The sequence below is a fragment of the Topomyia yanbarensis genome, chromosome 2, assembly GCF_030247195.1.
Source record: "Topomyia yanbarensis strain Yona2022 chromosome 2, ASM3024719v1, whole genome shotgun sequence".
Taxonomy (NCBI): domain Eukaryota; kingdom Metazoa; phylum Arthropoda; class Insecta; order Diptera; family Culicidae; genus Topomyia; species Topomyia yanbarensis.
Genome location: NC_080671.1, coordinates 227,982,162 through 228,003,221, shown reverse-complemented (window position 1 = coordinate 228,003,221; position 21,060 = coordinate 227,982,162). Strand labels below are relative to the sequence as shown.

General features: G+C 43.9%; 1 protein-coding gene across 17 annotated transcripts in view; it reads right to left on the bottom strand.

Moving 5' to 3' along the window:
• LOC131682950 (uncharacterized) overlaps positions 1-21,060 on the bottom strand; it is a 1,036,787-nt gene that overhangs the window by 137,600 nt on the left and 878,127 nt on the right. The window contains exons 9-11 of one of the 17 annotated variants that reach the window (XM_058964754.1): positions 1,795-2,104; positions 1,470-1,666; positions 482-1,413 (exon numbers count right to left, since the gene is read on the bottom strand). The exons of the other annotated variants lie outside the window; for them this stretch is intronic. Of the exons in view, the coding sequence (XP_058820737.1) occupies positions 497-1,413; positions 1,470-1,666; positions 1,795-2,104 (1,424 nt within the window). The 3' untranslated portion in view covers positions 482-496. Of the gene's footprint in view, positions 1-481; positions 1,414-1,469; positions 1,667-1,794; positions 2,105-21,060 lie in introns of those variants that run through there. 17 annotated transcript variants of the gene reach the window in all.

Genomic DNA, 21,060 nt, shown 5'->3' with positions numbered 1-21,060 from the left:
TTCAACAACGAGCATTTAATAGACCGTTTACAAGCTCATATTGATGAAATAATGGTCGACAAAGGCGTAACCATTGAAAACGAGTGTTTATCCAAATGTATCAAATTACATATTCCACCATTTATGCGCGGAGAGCGCCTTACTCCAACTGAAGCCAGTCGAAACGAGTCTATCGCCCGATCCCGTATACACGTAGAACGAGTGATACAAAGAATTAAAATTTTTGAAATTTTGAATGGAACTATTCACTCGTGTATTCTTGGTCATATCGATGATATTATGACGTGCATTTGCGGTTTAGTGAACTTGAGTCAACCGGTTTTAAATGATGATAAATTTTAGACAAAAATGCGGCATGCATGGGGAAAACATGACTGCAGATGAATTGGGTAAAATGGAACGATTATTCAGTGAAGCGCTTCAATGAAATAAACTGTATTTCAAGCCTTTAGTTTACTATTTGAATTAAATATATTTCAAAGTTTACAGATGTTGTTTAAACAGATGATTCGTTAGACACTTTTCTCAGTACCAATAATTTCTTAAGCATTTTTTCAAAGAAAAGATATTTCAAATCGTTTACCACAGCCTGAACGAAATGGGTATCAAAAGGCACTTCAATAACTATGAAGTCATCGTCTTTCATTGAATATATTATGAAATCACACGTGTCACAATTCAAAATCCACATGTTAATCTGCACCTGACAGTAATATGAATGGTGACTGTGAAGTTTCAAATCTCCAGCTATTGGGCAACGTTTTACATATCTCTTGACACTTGGACTACAGATCTCGTCCAGAGACGAATTAGCATCGCCAGGACATTTAATTTCCAGAACGATATGCATAAGTGGGTCTAATCCAGCAGGAGAACCACCGATCCAACTCTCATATGGATGAATTACTAAACCACATTGTTTCATCATTGGATTTCGCTTAATTTTGTAGCAATTAAATGCCAACGGTTCTGCCTCTTTGCCATGTTTTACTGCTTTTACATTTAGTGTCCTCAAGTCCCAGTACTGAGTGATTTTGTTGTCCCAATCTGGGTTCTTGTTTTTGATGTAAGTGTAAAGCTTATAACAACTACTTGCGGTAATACGTATGGATCGATGAATCTTCCAATTGTTCGTGTTCTGATTCTTAGTTTCCATTGCAATTGTTACAGATTGTTCGATTCCGGTTTTTATGTAATTATCAAAATAATCGTACTCCGCTTTAGTATCAGAATCACAAGATACAATGTTAATTTTGTTTCGTTCGTCAGTTAGGCACATTTTAAGCTCATCTGCCGAACAGAATGGGTCGATTTGTGTTGTTCTTGCTGCCTGCAAGGCACGATTCGGGTATACCTTTAAGTTGTTCAAAAATCGTCCATTCCGGTGTTTAGAGATTGCGGATTCCTTAGATACTGCGGAAAATATCAAGTTCAGAGAAATATAACATCATATTTAGATATTTAATTACCCGATAATATTCGGCCAAAGGATTCAGACAATATGTGTTCCTCGAGTTCGTTCTCAACATATTTCAATTTCTGTGGTATTTTAACACAGCATAAATCATTGATCCGTTTTGCTGTCCAGGGAGCTGTTTTTTGACTCTTGGTGATACCCCAAGCTTGCGTTACGTCAGTGCAAGACATATAGTCAAGTTTTCTGTACCTAAAAAATGTGGATCGTGGGTGTTTTAATTGATCCTAAAGTTGAGGATTGTGAGCTATGTAACTTAGTCACATTTGGTTCAATCAACTGAATGTATTTAATAGAAATAGCTCATGTTGATCACAAACCTTTCGAGGTGGAGGAGACAAGCTATTATATGCTTGCACTTTGCAGTACCAGCTTTACAGGAACATTTCAAGATCCACTTTTCGATATCAGAACAGATTTTTAATTCCACTGTGTGAGGCGTGAGTCCTGGATGAGAGCTTTGATTGACATAAGCTATGACGTCAATGTAAGCTTCTTCGTATTTCCGGTAACCGATACAAACTACATGGCTTGCGGCAAATACAGCGTGACCTTCCCTTATTGGCCTTACTGACTCACCGACATAATCCAGTATATCAACAATAGATATTTCGACCTCAAGTTCCGTTGCTGAAAACAATATTAGAAAGAAATGTCCAATTTTAATAAATATTTGCCATATTTCTTACCCATTTCGACAATCTACATAACAAAAAGTCACTTTTATACTGCGTAAACAAGGATTTTATTCTCGATTTGTATGATACTCCTTGGACAAATGTTGTAAAGACATCATTTTCTTGGTTCATTTAATGAAACATAGGCGGCGCAGGGCTATAAAAAGTTTTGCGTTAGACAGCCTATATGTAACCCCCTAGTTCTAAGCAATTTAAAATGTAAAACAAAACAAAATTGGCACCAAGCTAACGCAACGTGCCTTATCAAATAAACGATTTGAATAAAAAAAACACTTTCCGAATGTAGAGAGAAATTTATGAAAAATGACGATTTCTATTCGACTCTAGCAGTTTCTGATCGATTTCGATGAGCATTTGATTTTTGTTATATGGCCAATTACATGTATAGGTCAAATGTTCAAAAACAGTAATTTAACCCTTTCATGCCTAACTTTTTTCTAGTGCATGTAAGGTTTAAAAACTATTTTGCCTTGAAAACGAAAGAAGAAATACGAAAAGCCTATTTTCATAAAGATAGGTGCTTCCATGGCAGTGCTAGAAGCTGGTCAATTTTTACCTTCTAATGCTCAATACAATTCTCCTAGAATAATTACAATAGTCCAATTACGTAGAAAACGTAGCCAACGACAGTCTAAATTGATAAGTTTTATCAGTTTTCAATAATATTGCAACATAACGAAGATATATGAAAAAACCTATTTTAATCCACCTAGCGGTGCAATTGTGCCTTTCTCAATCATGAATCACGAGCAGGGTTGCCAAAATTAAATCTGTATTTTTGTCCTAAAAAATCTTTTCATCTGTATTTACTCTTCGCAAAATCTGTGTCGATATCTGTATCGAATCTGAGTCGTTTAACCTTTTGCTGGATAATCTATCGAAGATATTAATTCTTGTGGTTTAAATCAGTCAAGCAAGGACATGTTTACATTTTTATAAAAAACACTACAAGTCGTTCTGATATTTTACATCCAGAAACTTGAACTTTAGCAATGTGCGCAATTGAAAAATAATTTTCTTCTTCATTTAATGACTTTACATTAAGTCGACCAATGCAGCTGTCGAATTCTCGGAAAAATTGAGAATTAACAAAGACACAGAGCATTACAATTACGGCCAATTTCTTCACTGGATGAAAACCAGTTTTCAGGTTGCTGGTGACCAATTTTCCGAAAACCGTTTCAATCATTTGAAGAAATTGGCCGTTAACGTTTCTGGAAGTAGACTTCAGCCAGACGTTTGCTGGGTGCTAACCTGAGTGTATTACAAACTTTTGTCTTCAGAGTGAGCTAACTCCGCTAGCGAATGACGGATCTCAATAGTAGCACGTCTGTAATAACATACGTACATGGAACTATTGAGAATCAGAGCTACAGGTCCAAAGCCCTGGTAAAGGAGGATGGTTGTGATGATCCGGGCCGAGATCACCACGTAAAGCAAGGTAGGGCATAACCCCAATTCCAAGGCGTGAAGCGACCCGTGCCGAGGGATGAGTGATCGAGGGGGTGAAAAAGATGCTCGATCGTTAACGGAGCCTGTGGGGTACCTGGGCAACCCCCACAGTAAGCGTCCCTTACCACGCTAATGCGGAGCTCTGGCGTGGCGGATATATATTTCTCGCGCTACTCGTGGGACTATACATGGAGGTAAATAAAAATAAAAACAAACATACGGAGGTGCCAAACCCCTTCGCAAGAGGTGGTTTGGCGAGGTCTCCCCCCCGTGGGGAGAGTAGTGGAGCGATGAGTGCTGCACCCGAAAGCACCAGTGACCCCCCAGCAGCGGTAGGTAATATCCCTACCAATGCATCGGAGGGGCCAATAGCTGCGATGCGCAAAGTAGCGAAGCAACTCGATTCTATAATCGACTTCGCTAGCGCAAAGCAGAACATAGCCAAGGAGTTGAAGTTGAGCCTCTTGGAGCTCCGGAAAGCTGTTCGTGTCGCAAGACAGGAACAGCAGGCCTATGTTGAGAGGGTGGAATGTCGGGAGAGGCCCGACAGAGAAACCCAGACAGTGGCCTCCAATAGGGAGGAAAGAGAGAAGGTCGATAGAGGTTCACAGACAGTGGCCTTTACCTTCTACGGAGCAGCCACGTCGATCGGAGCGGCGACTGAGTTCCCCTCGAAGGGAAAAGGAAAGGGCAATCGCAAGACGACATCGAATGCGAAGCGCCCTAGGAAGTCGCCAGGCGAGGGTGCCAAAACCGACACCACTCGGCGTGCAACCGTCAAGGTCAAACGCCGCCTGGGTGAGGTAAGCGAGGGCGAGAGTGACCTCGCTGTGGAGAGCGATGGTACCAGCAACCCGGCACGACCGGGGCAGGGGGGCTCAAACCCCTGGACGCTGGTCACCAAGAAAAAGCCGGCACCGAAACCGGAGGTACCGCGGCCTGTGAGGAAGGCCAAGGACAGAGGCGAAGCCTTGTGGTTAAAAACCGACAAGGACAAATACGCCGATGTCCTTAAATCGATGAAGGCGGCCGAAAGCCTCTCGGCCCTTGGGCAGGATGTGCGTAGCGTAAGACGCACCAACACAGGAGAGATGCTCCTGGTGCTGAAGCGAGGCGCACAATCAAGTGCAGTATATAAGGCCTTGGCCCAAGAGGTCCTTGGTGAGGGCGCCCAAATCAGGTCGCTAGGTGCGGAAACAACTCTCCAGTGCAAGCACTTGGACGAGTTCACGACCGCAGAGGACGTCGTCGCAGCCGTCAAGGAGCACTGCGGCGTCACAATCGAGCGGGCCTCTGTGCGATTGAGGGACGGACCCTCTGGCACCCAAGTAGCTTACCTCAGGCTACTGAATGCGGATGCCAAAAAGGTAACCGAGAAAGGGAAGCTGAAGATCGGCTGGTCGGTATGCCCTATTAGTATACCCCAGCCGCCTTCAGTGGACAGGTGCTATCGGTGCCTAGAATCCGGCCATAAAGCATACGAATGCAAAGGCATAGATAGGAGCAAGCTATGTCGTCGTTGCGGCGAGGAGGGGCATAAAGAGCGGGGGTGCACTAAGGCATATAAGTGCCTTATCTGCACCGCTAAGAAGCAAGCCCATAAGCATGCTATGGGCGGACCTTCGTGTCCCTTCGGCGAGTTAAATAAGAAGAAGCCGTGAGAGTCACACAGCTAAATCTTAACCATTGTGCAGCAGCCCAACAGCTGCTGTGGCAGTCTCGGAGTCGAGGACAGATGTCGCCCTCTTATCAGACCCGTACAGCATCCCTGCCGGCAACGGCAATTGGGCGTTGGACGGGTCTGGAATGGTGGCAATCTGTACAACGGGAAGGTTCCCGGTTCAAGAGGTAATACACCCCTCCGCCGAGGGTGTGGCGATTGCCAAGATCAATGGTGTGTTCTATTGTAGCTGCTACGCCCCACCAAGGTGGCCAATAGAACAGTTCTACCAGATGATCGACAGGCTGTCGTCGGACCTTGTGGGCCGGAAACCGGTAGTAATAGCGGGAGACTTCAACGCTTGGGCAGTGGAGTGGGACAGCCGCTGTACAAATAGCAGGGGTCAAGCGCTAATGGAAGCGTTTGCGAAACTCGATACTGTGCTAGCTAATGATGGCTCCGCTAGTACATACCGTAGAAACGGAGTGGAGGCGTGGATTGATTTGACCTTTGCCAGCCCGAGTCTGGCTCCAGGCATGGAATGGAGGGTAGACGAAGGCTACACCCAGAGCGATCATTTAGCAATCCGCTTTAAGATCAACTATGGTGTGCAGCATCCGAGGGCGGGAGATCCCTGTCAGGTACGCGGGTGGAAGTCCAATCACTTCGACAGCGAAGCTTTCACCGCGGCCCTGGGACTGGAGGCCAACACCGACAGTCTAAGCGGGGATGCGCTGGTAGCTGTTCTATCACGCGCGTGCGACGCCACTATGCCGAGAAAAACACTGCCAAGAAACGGTAGATGCCCGGTATACTGGTGGAGTGCCGAGATTGCAGCTCTACGGTCAGCCTGTCTCAGAGCTAGACGTAGGATGCAAAGAGCTCGCACCGAGGATGCAAGAGAGAACCGCCGTGAAGTGTTTCGAGCTGCGAAATTAGCCCTTAACAAGGCTATTAAAAGCAGCAAGAGAGCGTGTTTCGACAACCTGTGTGAGAGTGCCAACGCGAATCCGTGGGGTGGCGCCTACCGGATTGTGATGGCCAAAGGGGGCTCCTCACCCCCAGAACGGTCTCCGGACCGGTTGGCAACGATTATCGAAGTACTCTTCCCGTCTCGAGCCACAAGCCCCTGGCCACCTGCACTACGAGACAGTGCGGGCACGGTCGAAATGGTGGCTCCAGTGACGAACGAAGAACTACTCGCAGTGGCTAAATCCCTAGCAATGAACAAAGCTCCAGGGCCGGATGGAGTTCCGAACAACGCTCTCAAGGCAGCGATCATAGCGAACCCGAACATGTTCAGGCTAGCTATGCAGAGATGCCTTGACGAGTGCCGTTTCGCCGATAGATGGAAAAGGCAGAAACTGGTGCTGTTGCCGAAGCCCGAGAAGCCGCCAGGCGACCCATCGGCGTACAGACCAATCTGTCTGATAGACACGACTGGCAAACTGCTTGAGAGGATCATCCTCAACAGGCTCACCCCGTACGCGGAAGGTACGGACGGTCTGTCAAGCAACCAGTTTGGCTTTCGGAAGGGTAAGTCCACAGTGGACGCTCTCAACTCAGTGATAAATACTGCCGAGATAGCGATCCAACGAAAAAGGCGAGGTATTCGATACTGTGCGTTAGTGACACTTGACGTGAAGAACGCATTTAACAGCGCAAGCTGGGATGCCATCGCGCTCTCGTTACACCGGCTTAGCCTACCGGTGGGTCTGTACCGGATCCTGGAAAGTTACTTCCAAAACCGCGTACTGATATACGAGACCGATGCCGGTCAGAAAAGGGTTCCGATTACCGCCGGAGTCCCGCAGGGCTCGATCCTAGGCCCGGTGCTATGGAACCTCATGTATGACGGGGTTCTGAGACTGAAGTTCCCTCCTGGGGTCAAGATCGTCGGCTTTGCTGACGACGTAACCTTGGAGGTCTACGGGGAGTCAATTCCTGAGGTAGAACTAACCGCAGAACACGCGATTAGCACGGTGGAGGAATGGATGAGCGCGAGAGGCCTGGAGCTCGCTCATCATAAGACGGAGGTAGTTATCGTCAACAACCGCAAGTCGGCACAACATGCAGTTATCCATGTGGGAGAAGTCGCGATCACTTCACAGCGAAGTCTGAAGTCTCTCGGAGTCATTATAGACGACAAGCTGACCTTCGGCAGCCATGTCGACTATACGTGCAAGAGAGCGTCGACTGCTGTTGCGGCACTATCGAGAATGATGTCCAACAGCTCAAAGGTGTGCGCCAGTAGACGTAGGTTACTGGCAGGCGTTGCCGTATCTATCCTCAGGTACGGCGGCCCGTCATGGCCAAGAGCACTGAGGGTAACCAGTTACCTACAGAAACTGGAGAGCACCTACCGCGTGATGTGCCTCAGAGTGATATCTGCCTACCGCACGGTATCACACGATGCATCCTGCGTGATAGCGAGCATGATGCCAGTCGGGCTGGTCATTCGGGAAGATGAGGAGTGCTTTGAGCTACGTGGAAATAGGGGAGCCCGCGAGTGCACCAGGGTGACCTCGGTCGCCAGATGGCAGCGTGAGTGGGACAACTCCTCGAAAGGTAGGTGGACCCACCGGCTGATACCTAGCATATCGAGCTGGGTGGGAAGACCCCATGGGGAAGTTCACTTCCACCTGACACAATTCCTGTCAGGCCATGGCTGTTTCCGTCAGTACCTCCACAGGTTCGGGCACGCGGAGGTCCCAGTCTGCCCGGACTGCCCAGGTGTAGATGAAACTGCCGAACACATACTGTTCGTATGTCATCGGTTCGACGTCGAAAGAAGAGCAATGCTTGACGTCTGTGGCTGGGACACAACCCCGGATACGCTTATTCAGCGGATGTGTCAAACGGTGGAGAAGTGGAACGCAGTCTCGGCTGCTACCATCCAGATTGCCAGTAGGCTACAGGTAATCTGGCGAACCGAGCAACAGACGGCGGGCACGGCTAACTAGTGATTGGTTAGTTGGAGCGAAAAAGGCCAAGCGCAAAATAAGAGAGTGAATGGTCTGTTCATGTCGAGGTAGGTTGGCGCAGCGAATGGCAACCGCGTAAGGGGTAAACCCAGCCACCCCGAAGCAAGACAGAAGAGTGAGTGTATAGGCGTATAAGTGGACTGCCTCATGCCAAGACGGGAGGGTCGTAGCGTAGTATGTTGGAATTAAGCTATCGATGCCTCATGGCGTGGCAGAGGAGTGAAAGGGTGAGCATCCAAGTCAGTCTCACATTGCATGTTAAGGGTGAGCATAAAAGTCAGCCTCACAGGTTGGTAGAGGTGAGCACAAAAGTCAGCCTAGCAAGGAATGAAAAAGGTGAGCACAAAAGTCAGCCTCGCATGGTATGTCAGAAGTGGGGCCTAAGAAAAATGTCCCACATGGGATGCCAGAGGGAGTGACAAAGGTACAATAGAGTGGCACGATTGAGAGTGAATCAGGTGATAGGGTGAGCACCCAAGTCAGCCTCACATGGATGGGTAGGGCGAGCACAAAAGTAAGCCTAGCAAGGAATGAGTAAGGTGAGCACACAAGTCAGCCTCGCATGGAACGTAAAAGGTGAGCACAAAAGTCAGCCTCATGTGGGTGTGTTTGAGAGTGAATCAAAGTGTGATTGAGAGAGCATCCAAGTAAGCCTCATACAGGATGTATGATCGCGTGAGTGAGAGTGAATGAGTACATTTAGTACAGCCATCCCCCCAGAAGTAATACCGAGAGGTAGTTCCTGGGAGGAATGATGGCGGAGCCCAATGGAGTTTAGTCGGTATTAATGGCTGGTCACCATTCGAGTCCGACACGCCCCCAGTGCACCCCGTGTGGTAGATTGGACCCTACCGTTAGCACGTGTACTGGGCTAGGACATAAAGGTCTTCTCCATTGTAAAAAAAAAAAAAAGAGTGAGCGACCAATCTTAAAAGTGAAGATATATTTTAATATACTGGGCTAAGCTGAGAGAGACAGAGAGGAAGCATTACTGAAACTGAAAAAATATGTCTAAAAACAGTATTTGTAACATCACTGTAAAATCTGTGTATCTGTACATACACGGAAAAATCTGTATATCTGTACATACAGATTCTTGGTCTGAAAATGGCTGAAAAATCTGTATATATACAGATTATTCTGTATTTTTGGCAACCCTGATCACGAGAATGTGTGCGTTGTTTATATTCATTAAAAACTTTTAAATGCATATATTACATTTTATTATTATACATCACATGACAACTATATACAGGAAAATAAATCATTATTCGAGTTCTAAAATTTTGAAAAAGAAAAAACAGCCATGGTAATATTGAACTGAAAAAAAGGTGCGAAATCGGCAAAGTCCCAAAAAGTCGATCTTTATAAAAAAAAAATTTTTCGAGATAACATAAAATCTCGACGTTTCATGCATTTTTAAGATGTTTGGCATCAAAAATACGAATTCGATTTCTGAAATTTCATGAGGTCCCCCCTTTGAAAAAAAATTGAGTTCCGGCTTATATGGGAATTTCATATGTGACCGGACGATTTAGTCTATATTTCCGGACCCATATAAGCGATCCGTACGAAATTTTATAGACATCTGTGAGGATATTATAACTATCATTTGGGACTAAGTTTGTTTTTTTTTTTTTTTTTTTTTTTTATCTTAAAATACGTTTATTTAGGCCCAAATGCTGTAGCTTAACGAGGCCGATAATTCATTTTTTTTTTATATTACATGTCACATGTTAGTGGGGGAAGGGAAAGCCGTATTTAGGGGCGGCTTGCTCCCCTCTTATGTTAGTAAAGGAAAAAGGTAGGAAGTGGGATACATATTGTGTAATTGACATCGTCGTTTGCTGATTGATCATTGTGGCGGATATGCACACTTTGTTGTAGTGTTGTAGTTTCCAGCCTGTAATCGCAGGGGCGAGGGGAGGGTCGATATTTCGGATAATTATTGGCACTCTATATCATCTGCATGTGCGGTATGTCATGATGTTCTGGATAGACGGTTATCAAGAAGAGTGTGCACCGAAGACTCGTGAAGCAATGCCATATTGTAGATACAGGGATAGGTTGGTGCGATTCTACTGTGAATGAGAGAGGGTAAAATGTATTAAACTTGGACATCAATGGTTTTCAAAAAGATATAGATAAGAAAAATATAGGGGTGGTCACGGCTTGCCAGGACGTCCCGGACTGGCACATAGGGTGATCTACCTCGGGCCCGAAGGGAATCTATTAGTTGGGACCTGGCAACACAGTACTCTGAGCACAGCCAAACAACATGCTCGATGTCGTGATAGCCGTTCTCACAAACACAATGATTATTTTCAGCAAGCCCTATACGACGGAGATGCGCGTCAAACGAGTAATGGTTGGACATGATCCTTGACATCGTACGAATAAAGTCCCGGTTCACATCCAACCCCTTAAACCAAGCATTCGTTGATACCTTCGGGATAATGGAATGTAGCCACCGTCCCAGATGCCCATTGCTCCATGAGGTTTGCCAACTATCGAGCGTCCTCTGACGAGAGATACTGAAAAATTCGTTGAAGCAAATTGGTCTTTCGTAAGTGTCGCCTTCTAATGCGCCCACCTTGGCTAAAGAGTCCGCCTTCTCATTGCCCGCAATAGAACAATGTGACGGGACCCAAACCAAGGTAATCTGGTAAGATTTTTCAGATAAAGCACTCAGATATTCCCGTATTTTCCCCAGGAAATACGGTGAGTGCTTTCCAGGCTTCGCCGCACGGATGGCCTCAATGGAGCTGAGACTATCCGAAACGATGAAGTAATGGTCTGAGGGCAGGGTGTCAATGATCCCGAGAGTATACTGAATGGCAGCTAATTCTGCGACGTAAATTGAAGCAGGATCATTGAGTTTGAATGAGGCAGCAAGATTTTCGTTGAAGATACCGAAGCCTGTGGACCCGTCGAGAATTGATCCGTCAGTGTAGAACATTTTGGCGCAGTCGACTTGATGGTATTTGTTATAGAAAATATTTGGGACCACTTGTGGGCGAATATGATCCGGAATTCCACAAATCTCTTCCTTCATGGATGTATCGAAAAATACAGTTGGATCAGAAGTATCTAAGAGATGAGCACGGTTGACGTTATATGTAGATGAATTGATGTTCTGTGCCATGTAATCGAAGTACAAGGACATGAATCGGGTCTGAGAATTAAGCTCGACAAGCCTTTCGCAATTTGCAATCACCAATGGGTTCAGAATATCGCATCGAATGAGCAATCGATATGAGAGGTCCCAGAATCGATTTTTCAGCGGAAGAACGCCCGCCAGCACTTCGAGACTCATCGTATGGGTCGAGTGCATGCAACCCAAGGCAATACGCAAGCAACGATACTGGATTCGCTCCAGTTTGATGAAGTGTATGTTCGCAGCGGAGCGAAAGCAGAAACATCCGTACTCCAACACTGATAATATCGTTGTTTGGTACAACCTGATTAGGTCTCCTGGATGGGCACCCCACCATGTTCCAGTTATTGTACGGAAAAAGTTGATCCTTTGTTGGCACTTCTGTTTCAGATACCTAATGTGACATCCCCAGGTACCTTTAGAGTCGAACCATACCCCGAGATATTTGAATGTTGAAGCCTGAGCAATAGTTTGATCCATTAATTGAAGCTGTAGTTGCGCTGGTTCACGCTTTCTAGAAAATACGACTAGCTCAGTTTTCTCCGTGGAGAACTCGATACCCAGTTGGAGAGCCCATGCAGACAAATTGTCCAAGGTATCTTGCAGTGGTCCTTGCAAGTCGACGGCTTTAGGACCTGTAATAGAGACCACACCGTCATCTGCAAGCTGCCTTAGCGTGCAGGAATTGACAAGACATTCGTCAATGTCATTCACGTAAAAATTGTAGAGGAGAGGGCTTAGACATGAGCCCTGGGGAAGGCCCATGTAGCTAAATCGTGATGTCGATAAATCGCCATGCGAGAAATGCATTTGTTTTTCAGACAACAGGTTTAGCAAAAAGTTATTTAAAATTGGCGAAAGACCATGCTGGTGCAACTTCTCATAAAGTATGTTGATCGAAACTGAATCGAAAGCCCCCTTAATATCCAAGAATACTGATGCCATCTGCTCTTTGTTAGCATATGCCATTTGAATTTCTGTTGAGAGCAACGCAAGGCAATCGTTCGTCCCTTTGCCTTTGCGGAAGCCAAATTGTGTATCTGACAGTAAGCCATTTGTTTCGACCCAATTGTCGAGCCGAAACAGGATCATTTTCTCGAACAACTTCCGGATACAGGACAGCATTGCAATCGGACGATACGAATTGTGGTTGGAGGCTGGTTTTCCTGGTTTTTGGATGGCGATGACCCTCACCTGTCTCCAGTCATGTGGGACAATGTTACCCTCAAGAAACCTATTAAATAAATTCAACAAGCGTCTTTTGGCAGAGTCTGGCAGATTCTTCAATAAGTTGAATTTAATTCTATCTGGCCCCGGGGCTTTATTGTTACATGATAAGAGAGCAAGTGAGAACTCCACCATCGTAAACGGTGTTTCGTTCGCGGTATTGTAAGGCGACGCGGCGCGGTAGATTTTCTGTGCCGGGGCGGAATCCGGACAAACCTTCTTGGCGAAATCGAATATCCAACGGTTTGAATATTCCACGCTCTCGTTAGTACTGTTTCGGTTTCGCATACGTCGGGCCGTGCCCCAAAGAGTGCTCATCGATGTTTCTCTTGTTAACCCGTCGACAAACCGGCGCCAGTAACTGCGTTTCTTAGCTTTCATTAAATTTTTCATTCGCTTTTCTAATATCGCGTACACTCGATAACTAGCAACTAACCCGTCGTTCCGGAAGGTTTTATACGCGGCAGCTTTCTCCGCGTACACGTCTGAGCACTCTTTGTCCCACCACGGGTTGGGAGAACGTTTTTGGGTGTTCACGTCGGGTACTCGTTTCGTCTGAGTTTGAATCGCGCTATCGAGAATCGAGTTGGACAAAAACTTATATTCTTCCTCCGGGGGAAGTATCTGTGTTGAATCGATAGTTTTGGATATCTCAGCAGCGTAGCTCTTCCAATCAATGTTTCGTGTGAGGTCATAGGGAACATTGATTGGTGTCGATGGTCTTGAACCAGTGGTGATTGCAATTACAATTGGTAAGTGGTCACTACCGTGGGGATCAGATATTACCTTCCACTTGCAATCTAACCGTAGTGATGTCGAGCATAAAGATATGTCCAGTGCACTTGCTTGCGCAGGTGGTCTAGGAATTCGTGTCATTTCCCCTGTGTTCAGAATTGTCATATTGAAGTTGTCACAAAGGTCTTGAATTGTCGAAGATCGATTATCGTCGTATAGACAGCCCCACCCCGTACCGTGAGAGTTAAAGTCTCCAAGAAGCAGGCGGGGCGAGGGAAGGTGTTCAATCACGTTGGAGAATCTTCGATATCCCATCATGGCCCGAGGAGGAATGTAAATAGAAGCAATGCAAAGATCTTTGCCTTTGATTGTTGTTTGACAAGCGACAACTTCAATGCCTGGCGTCGAAGGGAGGTTGATTCGATTGAAGGAGTAGCACTTTTTGATCCCTAAAAGTACCCCCCCATATGAGTCTTCTCGATCCAAGCGGATAATGTTAAAATCGTGGAAGTTGAGGTTTATATTAGAAGTTAGCCATGTTTCACATAGGGAAAATGCATCACAATGATTGTAATTTAGCAAGTGTTTTAATGAATCAATTTTGGGGATAATACTTCTGCAGTTCCACTGTAAAACAGTGATCAGATCCCTGATTCCGTCTAATAAGTTAGCCATCGAAGGATACGATCGCTGTAAGGAGGGGCCATTGTTCAGTCAACTGTTTTAAAAATGTTCTTACTGTTGGTAGAATAGCAACCAGCAAGCTTTTCATAGGATCGGTAATGTTGAAAGCTGTGAATATCCAGTCCACAATGTCAGAAAATTTAAGGAATCCCGTTTTAGGTTGAGTTTCTGACTGTAAAATTGGAGCACTTGGGATTTTTGGTGCCCCGGGGAGTGCTGGGAACTCCTGGTTGTATCTCAATTTCCCAAAACCAGGAGGTATTATCTTCGGATTTGTACCAGCACTTCCAGTTGATGAATTATTTTTATTTTGTACCCTTGTTTGGGACAACCTAGGACCCTTACGAGGAAGTTCAGGTGAGTTTTGATTAGGTCTTTTCCTAGAGTTTCCAAGCGGAGCCAAAGAATGCCCCTCGCAAGGGTCGTTAGAGGCGTTATCGTCAGTTGGCAAGAGAGCGAATGGGTTTTCGGAGATAAGTGGAACAGCTCTTTTAAGCATTTCTGCGTAAGAGCGTCTGGAGCGATCTTTGGCGGATCGCTTCAGTTTATCCGCGCGAAGTTTGTACGTTGGGCATGTCAAAAGTGCATGCGGATTCTCCCCACAGTAAACACACTTCTCAGCGGGCCTACTGCAAGTATCATCCGCATGGCGTTCCCCACATTTACCGCACCGTTGCTTGTTGCTACAGTAGGTGGCCGTGTGACCTAGCTGCTTGCAATTGGAACAATTCATGACCCGCGGTACAAACAGGCGTACAGGTAGACGAGCTCCTCCCACTTCAACGTAGCTCGGAAGTGCAGATCCGGCGAAGGTTACGCGAAACGAGTCTGATGGATAGTAATTACCATCTTCGATGGACTTTGAGTGCAATTGCTTGCACTCCAAAATCTTAACTGATTGAAGGTTAGGGTCCTTAAAGCGGCCAGCCCCATCATTCATCAGATCATCGACAGTTAGACCCGCATCACTTACCACACCGTCGATCTCCACATCACGAGAAGGGATGTAGACGCGATACTCCAGCGTAAAGAGGCTATTGCTAACGATATCATTGGCCTGTTTCAAGTCAGTAACGACTACGCGCAGTTTATCTGACTGAACCTTTTTAATCTCGGTTACGGCCGAGTAACGTTTTGTCAGCTCCCGTGCAACAGTTATGCTGTTTAACGGTTTATTTTTGGGCCGAAAGTATACCACCCAAGGACCAGCGGATCCATCCTGGTAAACCTTGACTCGGGGGGGCTGTGAGACATTGGGGGAAAGTGGGGGAAGTGGATCGACCATAACATTATCTGTCTCAGTATCAGATATACGTTCTTCTTCATAATATTCCTCTTCGGAGGGTGATCCTTCTGTTTGTTCCATTTTGTTGCGGGAGCAACACGCTCGACCGCACTGTTTAACTTAAATCAAAATAAAAAATCAAAAGCAATAAAAAGAAAAAAATCGATAAGAAAAGTAAAAAACGAAAAACTTCACCAGTTGGTTCCTGACGAGCTGGTAGGTGAATTGATCCTTCGTTTCTTTTATCCGTCACCCGCGTGACCTTCACACAGTAGAGCTGATATAGCTCGTCTAAACAAAGCCGTCTTTCAGGCAAGAAAAATGTTTAATAACGCACTTCACTGCACTACTTTAACTGATATCGCAGGTAACAATTATCACTCGCGGGACTGTTTATTAGTAATGCTTTACTGCAGCCTCTGCCACAGCAAGCACCTTCGTACCACCGAAAAAACTAAACCACACCGGAGAGAACAAAAAGCACTTGTTTCCCGGTACAAAGTTGGGTTACGAATGGGACTAAGTTTGTGAAAATCGGCCAAACCATTTCCGGGAAACTGATGTGAGTTCGAAAATTTTGAAAGGTGGCCGCTTTTCCCGGGCACTTCCGGAACCATCTATGGTGGTCAATGTAGTCAACGAAAGTTTGGTTGGCCGTCGGTGACCTAGAACAGCAAATTTAAGTTGTTTGAGAGACATTTTAACGAAATTTTTACCTTTTTTGCTTTCATCGGAATATCGGTTTGAATCACAATTTGCTATGTGATCGCACGCCACAACCTGTAACTCCGGAACCGGAAGTCGGATCGGGAAGAAATTAAATAGCCATTTACGGGGACGCAATACCTTTCATTTGAGGCCAAGTTTAGTCAAATCGGTCTAGCCATCTCCGAGAAACCGATGTGACTGTTATTCTGAATTTAGATACTTCCGCCGGGGCTCCCGGAACCGATGATGGTGGCCAATGTGGCCAAATAGACTTTGAATGGACTTTGAATACTACAAATCGAAGCAGTTGTGGTCATATTTTGGAAAAATTTTCACCTTTATACATTCATTGCAGAATTTATTAAAATCGATATTTTCTGCGTGTTCGTACTTATCACTCCGTAATTCCGGAACCGGAAGTCGGATCCATTAGAAATTCAATAGCAGCCTATGGGAACGTTGCACCTTTCATTTGAGACTAAGTTTGTCAAAATCGGTTCAGCCATCTCTGAGAAAAATGAGTGACATTTTTGGTCACATACACACACACATACACACACATACATACATACATACATACATACATACATACATACATACATACATACATACACACACACATACATACACACAGATATTTTGCGATCTCGGCGAACTGAGTCGAATGTTATATGAGACTCGGCCCTCCGGGCCTCGGTTAGAAAGTCGGTTTTTGGAGCAATTGCATAACCTTTCTATATGAGAAAGGCAAAAGAATAGTATTTAATTACCTTAATCAGCATGAGTTCAATGTTATCTTCATGTAATTATATTTTGAAATGTTGGTGGAATGGGTTTGAAAGTGGAGGAAATGGGGGGTTAGTAGAGTGAGAGTGGAGGATGCGTCAGAAATCCTTCATCTTATTTCGGTATACGGGGTGGATGAAGGAAATGCGGGCGTGAGGGTGGTCCAAGGGGAGGGGAGTGATGAAGGAGGGAGGTGTAAGGGCAAGGCGGGGGTAGGAGGGGCGGCGACGTAATACTCAACTGCATATTTTGCCTTCCATTTGAGACTTGGTTTGAGAAAATCGGTTCAGTCATCACCGATGAACAGATGTGACTTTAATTGTGGAATATGCCTGGAATTCCGGACTTCCGGAATCGTCGATAGTGGACAATATATTCAAAGAATGTTTGATTGGCAATCAGTGATCTAGATCTGCGATTAGAAGTAATTTGGTGACCATTTCAATAGTTTTTAGCCTCTGAGGTATTACGATTGTACCGATTTATATGGGAAATTCCAGTGTATCCTTACTAACACCCCTGTAACTCCGGAAACAAGAGTCAGAACAGAATGAAATTCAGCAGCAGTCAATGGCATTACTGTATCTTTCATTTGAAATCAAGTTTGTAAAAATCGGTAGAGAATTCGTTGGGGAATGGATGTGATATTAGCTTAGGAACTTGGCGGGTTCCCCGGGGGCGTCATGAGCCGTCATAGGTGGCCAATGTGGTCAAAGCTGCTTTGATTGATCATTAGTGATTCAGACCCGCAAACTAGAGTAATGTTACATCAATTTTAATATGTTTTACATCATTTGAACATCATGGTGCTACCAGTTTATATGGGAATTTGCTGTGTGACCGCACTCTTCAACCCGTAACTCCGGAACCGGAAGTCGGATCAACTAAAAATTCAATAGCAGCTTATGGGAGCGTTATACCTTTCAGATGAAACTAAGTTTGCGAAAATCGGTTCAGCCATCTCTGAGAAAATTGTGTGAGTTTAAATGACACACACACATACACACACACATACATACATACACACACAGACATTTGCCGATCTCGACGAACTGAATCGAATGGTGTATGACACTCGGCCCTCCGGGCCTCCGTTAAAAAGTCGATTTTTACAGTGATTGCATAGCCTTTCTTTATATGAGAAAGGCAAAAACATTTTCCGTCGTCAACGTAAACTATCCCTGGCAGCACTGCTCCATCGGCATCCAATCAAACTAATTGCAATAACTTCAGTTCTAGAGCTTATCCTTGTAACTGTTAATACTCAAATTAAAGGCAATAATCACATTAATAAGCCTTACTTGTTTTTGTGAGCAAATCTGTTTAAAAACGTTGTTGTCCACAAACAACATGGGCATGAATGGGTTAAGGTCAAGATAGCATCATTTTGAAACCGCCAATTTCGGAGGTTTAGTATCTTCGATGAGTTTTACAAACGTTAAACAGCGCATCATTTGATAAAATAATTTTGACGGTATATCGTCCAAGGAGTATTTATGGTGAATTTTCTCAGGTTAACATTCATGACTACAATAAAGACTAAACAAATTCGCTAAAGACTCGAACTCTTACTATTTTCTGAAAAATAATACTGCATAATTTTATAACTATGGTTTCGGAATTATGCCGTTTAGACAGTAAGATCGATTTTCACCAAACCGAATTTCTGGCTACGCCGCTGACTTCAAGTAAGTAGAAACAAAGTCGTTCTACACTCGTTCACCAGAAACTTCTTCGAATGCTGAATATCTATTATAATACATTGAAACCCCGAGTTTATCAGCCAAATATGATCATATGTTTGATGGGCTCTAGCAGACGAACAAGACTGAATTCGAGTAAATCCTTTTTTGGGTGTGTTTTCCATATCATGAAGATGGAAATATGCAAAAATAAAAAGTTCATCATAATCAGAAATAGTTATCATACTACATCAATGGACGGGAAGAATATTTTAACAGCTTCAGTTTATTATAAAGAAGGAAATAAATATGTCCCGATTTAGTCAATGACCCCATTTTGTAAGCCTAAAATACACCATGAGACTGATGAAAATGGGTTTTTACTGTATGTATTATTCACTGTATTTCACATTAATAGGTAAATTTCCTTTTTGGGGATTTTTTATTGCATCGAACTACAACAATTTTTAGGTAGTTTTCAAAGAGTTATTTTATAGACTCCTTCCAAAATTTGGCGAACCTATTCCAATTCGTATACCATTTAATTGGTACACTTAAGGGTTTATATGTTGCAGATAGAGAACATACTGAAATTTTCAGCTTTTTTCCCACACAATATTACGAAAGCTTATTAAACAATTTTTCCTAATTAGTTTGTGAAAATTATAAACTATTTGAAATTTTTCAATAGTTTTATTTTTTATTTAACCGTGATTTTTTTTAATAAATAGTGACCATCGCTTCACAACGCAGTCTATTTTTCATGGCTTGCGGTGAGCACGATCTCTCGAATTGCTGAACTGAAAATTATGGAATAGAAATTAATTTTTAGAATTCTTTACAGATTTAACTCGCCGCGCAGATAGCTCTGAATTAGACCCGCTGGTGCCCTAAGACGATTTCGCTAGATTTTCAGAGCACTGCAAAGTGCATTAAGGCAAGCGACGGAAGGTTATCGAAAAGTTTCGTGAAAATGAAAATTCCAGTAACGATGATGATTTTCCCAAACGGTTCGTTTTCGAGAGGTTTTTATTTGTTCTTTGGCATTAGGATTAGCGATAGTAATTCAAATCAAGGATACCTACTACTGGGAAGTCACCTTTAGAAAAAGTCGATGTCAAAGTAAAATTTGGAACTATGCACGCATGCACTTCAGAGATAGCGTGATATCAGAAGCTGCGATTTCATTTCAACGCTTTTTGTGAAAAGGGCGATACTTACAAATGTAAACATAAGGCTTTTTTCATACATGCGAATGAGTGCTTTGAAACGCAACAAATTAACCTAAAAATTTGGATTCTACTGTATTTTTGTTTGTTTATTTAAAGTTTCGCCCTCCACGCTCCATGCAAACAATCAGGGCGATACTTTTTTTGCTAGCAGTTTAGAGGCGTTTTTTAGTTTTGACGTAGGACTACGTCTTTGTTTTCGATATAGGGGTGCACGTTGCAAATTCTACCAAAATGGTATGTAACGAAAAGTGGTCTAATTTTAAACGCATATAATTTTTTTTTTTTTTTTTATTTTTTTTTTTTATTTGTTTATTGAGATATGGTTGTTAGTTTAAAACATTATTTTTTCAGTTCGTTTCTAAATAAAATTTTAGCTCATCTGTATCTATATCAATATTACTTTGGTTAATATAATTAATATAATTTATAAACAATTTAAGCACTTTTACCCTAATATGTTTTGATAGATTAGAAAGAGATGGTTTGATCAAATCCTCGAAACACAGTCGTCTTCCACCTGGATATATCGTCTCAAGCTTTAGTCTGAAGAGAAACCATGCCGCTCTTACTCTCGGGCACTCAGAGAATTTATGCTCCAGAGTCTCTATCACTACGTTGCAATGTACGCAATATTCATCGTCTGCTCTTCGAATTGTGCACATTAGTTGTCGATGTTCAGTTTTTCTATTCACCAACATATATAATGCTCCTCGTTGTGATGATGTCAGCTTCTGTGTAGATATGTTGTTCCAAACGTGTTTCCAGTTAACGGTCGGGTTGTCGCGTTCGACTTTCGGTGCTTCTGTTTGCTCTACGTAGTATTGGAGAAAATTACCGGCAGATAAATTATGTAACAGATGAGCTGGCAGCTGGTAATAGGATTGGCGGACTAGCTTCAAGCATGGTATATCAGCTATTGGGACTGGTTGGTTAACAGCGTTTTGGAGGATCACAGCTTTGTAGAATGTCATGCACTCTATCTCTTGAAGATGACGATTGATTAAAAGCGCCTTGCACTTTTGAGCTGGAAGCTGGAGCTTTAATCCTCCCTTCTCGATACTTCGTGACAATTGTTGCATAGCAATCCGAGCTGGTACTCTGCTCCACAGAAACGTGCCCATCGTCGATGTCAGTTTTGCCGTATGAACGTTGAGCGGCATTAGGGTCGATGCTAAATACCAAATTTTGGATGTTATGAATGTATTGAGGAGCATTATTTTTTGATGAAGAGTCAGAACTCGCAATGAATGGAGCCAAACTAATCTAGAAAATTTGATGACTACATCATTCCAGTTT